The 4,528-nt window shown below is 28.0% G+C and overlaps 1 protein-coding gene across 1 annotated transcript in view; it reads right to left on the bottom strand.

Moving 5' to 3' along the window:
• LOC108689021 (hornerin-like) overlaps positions 1 to 1,166 on the bottom strand; it is a 3,591-nt gene extending 2,425 nt beyond the window's left edge. Inside the window, exon 1 of the mRNA XM_018195611.1 lies at positions 1,090 to 1,166. Coding sequence (XP_018051100.1) covers positions 1,090 to 1,101 — 12 coding nt within the window. The 5' untranslated portion in view covers positions 1,102 to 1,166. The remainder of the gene's footprint in view (positions 1 to 1,089) is intronic.
• Between the last annotated feature and the right edge of the window lie 3,362 nt (positions 1,167 to 4,528).

The following is a 4,528-nucleotide window of genomic DNA, read 5'->3' as shown; positions in this document are numbered from 1 at the left end:
AATTAAATTTGTTATTAATAAACTAATTCTTATAAAGATTTCGCTATAATAATAATTTTATTAAAATAACATTTTTATGTAAATCATTGATAAATTAGTTTTAATATTCCCAACATTAATACGTTTAATCAATTTAAGTACACGTTCTTCAATAAACAAAATAAAAATTAAAATAAAAGTGGCGAGTTGCAGAATGTTTTATATACTAGACCAGTAATGCACAATCTGCGGTCTACTGCATGTGGTTCATCCGCGAATTTTTTGGCTTGCCGAAATAAATGTTGAAAATTTTACCTATTTCTAAAAATAATCCTCTGAAAATGACTCTTAAAAAAAGGTTGCACTGTACTAAATAATATAATTATTGTAATATATTAATAATATAAATATATATAAAATCTTAACCTATAACTTATTATTGAAAAACAATATAATCTCTCTTTTGGAAACCAACCAAAGATAAACAATGGATATTAAATAATATTAATTAAATTTAATGTGTTTAATATATTAAAAATTGACGCGAAACTAATTTTGACTTACATAATCTTCATCATTTGCTTATGACTATTAATAATGTAAATAGTTATAAGCGACTGATAAAGACTATGTAAATCGAAACTTAGTTTTGCGTCAATTTTTAATGATGAAACTTTGATCGATTTCTAAATAAAGTTTATTAAAATATTGATTAGTAATAGCTGTAGATATTAATTGCAATATATTTAGTTTATTAATTTTTGGACACTGTATTGCAAATTTAAATACGTTAATATAAAATCATTAATTTATTAGTAATTCTATTGAAAATTAAATGACAAGTAAATAAATATATATCATATCCATTAAATGGAAACTTAATAAAAATTTAATTTCTTAAGTTATTATATTTTACATTAATTATAATATATTTATATAAATTATTAAACACACTGTGTTATTAAACATCTTTGTTTAATAATTTGTATAAAAAGAGCAATTATACAGCTGTAATATGTACAAGACACACACGAAAACACAAAAATGATCGATACAGAAATTAGAACTGAATTTTCGCAAACACTTGTGAAGACGTATTGTGATACTCACAATAAACAACATGCTTGCCAAAATGGGGTTGCTGTTGTAACTATCTTGTAACTTAGAGGTAAACGAGTGGTTGAATGATATTGTAGTCTCTAATGCCATTGCTAGCAAGAAGAAAGCCTTTATACATGGATCCCCTCTCGTACGGTGAAAGAAAGGTCTAGGTGAAGGTAAATATCCCCGCGCTAATATGTCGAGCGTCGCATCGCATCGTCGCCGTTTGGCACAGATAGTAGTCAACTGCAACGCGGGGATTATTCGCATGTGTTTTGTAAATCAGACCTCACTTGCAGGTGAAAAGCGGCCAATTCGATTCTTATCGACCGCAATTCTTATAATTAGTTGAGGAAGATAATTTTATGTTATAGTTAAATTATAGTAATTGTAATCATTTTTATGATAATAATAACTATATAATTATAGTCATTTTTTGTTACAAGCTATACATATTTGTTGATAGAAATATACATGTAATTATTATTATTATGGCGGTAATAATCATAATTGTAATAACATATAATTATAGTTATAAATATCAAAAATGTTTCCTTCTTTCAAAAATGTGAGGAGAGGAAAAAAGAAAAGACTCAAAATTCATTGGCGAACAGTGTCATCTAGATCAGCACATAAGAGATTCGAAAAGATTTATTGCTTCTCTTGCATAACAGATTGAAATTTTGTCTTCCCGCTTCTTGTTACTCCTGCACTCGCAAGACATCTCGAGAAAGTGTACAAGGTCAACCACCTTCCGCACTTTCTGTCCGGGATATTTCAATTAAAGGCTTTTGTTTTCTTCCTTATACATTTCTATGAGCGATATCACGTAATATTCCTACTCTGAAATCGAGAAAACCTCGGAAGGCCGAATATAATAGAATATGCTAAGCCATTTTTAATTACTACTCTCTGCAGAACCGACGATCTAATTTCAACGTGATAAAAATTACTATTGTTTCGAGCCACTTCATTCCACCTTTTTTTCGGCATATTTTATTTTATTTTATTTCCCAGTATGATTAATTACTGTAGTCAAGCGGAAGCATTGCTTCGTCAAGCATCGAGAGAAAACGCAATTGTTTGCCCGAATTGTAGCGAGATATTTAATTTATTTTATATTTTTCATTTTTAGTTTGGACTTACAAGAGGATCATCAAATCTAATATTTAAAATCTGTTTTCTGTGGCTAAACTAGTTTGATATTTGTCGAAAGCGAGAAAGAGAGTTCTAGAGCAGTTCTAGTGTAGAAACAGAAAACAGATCATTAAATTCGTCGAACGTACCGTTATGCGTAAGTCTTAGCAATTATCGCTATTAATTTATTCTGATAAGAGAAAGGCAGACTTATTATATCATGTATAAATGTGTATTTCCAGAAATGTATTGTTTTCCGATATTCTTAATTTCAGTATTCTTGTCCAAATATATATGTATGCTTCCGGACATTTAGTTCCTGATTACGCTTCTTCATGCATGAAATAATTCCAGAATGTATGGCTTTCTGAAACGTTCATTATTTGCATTTATTTTCACGGTTTATCTTAGTTGATAAAATCTAATTATTAAACGTGGAAAAATCCATCTTAGTATGCATATTTTTTTAATTTAATTTATTTTTATATATTCTTTTTTTATCTAGCCTTAGTCTCTTTATCGGCTTATTAAAACTAAAAGCTTTGTGCCACAAAATACGAAACTAGATGTATCTATCTAAGTAAAAGATACAACGAAAAGAAGATTTATTGATACCATTATTTATTATAAAAAGTTGAAGCTAAATCTCAGGCATATTTTAAACAAAGCAAAATATTTCATGAAATTTCTTAGATTTATCATGTTCTTTAACAAAGGAACTTTCTTCCAAGTCTAGAGAGAATCTTACTTTTAACATTTAATTTTACTTTTAATTTTACCCTACAAGTATGGATCACTAGTGACTGAGCGATTCTTGTTCGTGCAAGTTTCTTTAAGTCTTTCGGTAATTATAAATTATACTACATTTTATTATTTTCCAAAATAAAGTTTCCAATATTTATTTCAGAAAGTTGAAAATATATTGGTGAATTTTTAGAGATTTTTTAATCATTTCTGAATAAATGAAAAAAACGAACAGATCTAGTGATCCCCAGTGTTTGTACAGATGAGGCACTAAATTGTACTTTGTACGGTAAAGGTTAATATTGATTGCAAGAGAGTGTAAGGTCAATATCACAGTGCCGAGTATTATGCGCGTGCTTCGTTCATCAGCCTCTTACATAAAGTATAGCAAGTACTAGCAAGAAAAAGATATTAACGCTCGCTAAGAAGTATTCTCGGGCTGTGCATATGGAAAAAGAGATATTGCTACATGTTGAAAGCCGATTGACGTTTGAAAGTAAAATACGTGTGTTTGGGGAAATGAATGAAAAAGTTATCACATCTCGTTTCTCGTTTTTGTATCTATCTACGACAAACATATACAAAGTTTACGACCATATTTAAGAATGAACGCAACCGTAAGAAGGTAATTGCGATCATTTTCTCATAGCATTATATCTAACTTGTTCCAACATGTTAAATTATGGTATCTGAAAACACACCATTCGATTGTTTTACTTTCACTAGTACGATATGAAGAAAAGAACTGTTGCTTGTGGCTATCATCCAATTGAAAAGACAATGAATTAAGGGAATTCTGACAATTGTCGCGGTCTATTTCCGAGAAAAAGAAATAAAAATAATAAAATGTATACAGTGCCTCATTTATTATTTTGACATAATTATATTTAAATTATATACAATATTTTTATTTTACATAATTCTGATATAAGTATAACTCTGATGTATAAATATTAAATTAGTAACTTCTTTATTGAAATCTGAATTTTAATTTATATATATATAATGTGTGTGTGTATATATATATATATATATACATACATATATATATATATTAAAATTTAAAATATGATCACTCTATATTATATATATTCGTACAGACTTATTAACATTTAAATTTGTATAAATATGACATGTTAATTAGTAATCAAAATCCACATTGTATGTAGAACTTCATCAAGAATTGCTTATTATAGTCAGTGCATATCTATGCATAACAGAGTATCCTTGCACGTCAGATATTATCGCAGCTTTCGTGTGCTGCGAATAATATACCTGTCACGTCGTTAACATCTTGATAAGAGCTAAGTACAGTGCACATACGTTATTGCGCAAGACATGCACTAAAACGAAGCATAGAAGACAATGTTCTGCAAACATCATTTCTTTCGACAAGGAAGTGCTCTTTGTTAGTAATATTGAATTCTTTTAGTTATATAATAAATTTAATTTATTTGAATTTAATAATTAATCAATTTCTACAAATTTAATTTTTAGTTTTTGTGACTTTAATTTAATTTAGTTTAATTTATTTAGTTAATTTATATTAGTTTAAATTAAATTTAAA

Source organism: Atta colombica, unplaced genomic scaffold (genome assembly GCF_001594045.1).
Source record: "Atta colombica isolate Treedump-2 unplaced genomic scaffold, Acol1.0 scaffold252, whole genome shotgun sequence".
In the NCBI taxonomy this organism is placed as follows: domain Eukaryota; kingdom Metazoa; phylum Arthropoda; class Insecta; order Hymenoptera; family Formicidae; genus Atta; species Atta colombica.
The sequence above is the reverse complement of the archived record's forward strand: the minus strand, read 5'-3'. Positions and strand labels throughout refer to the sequence as shown.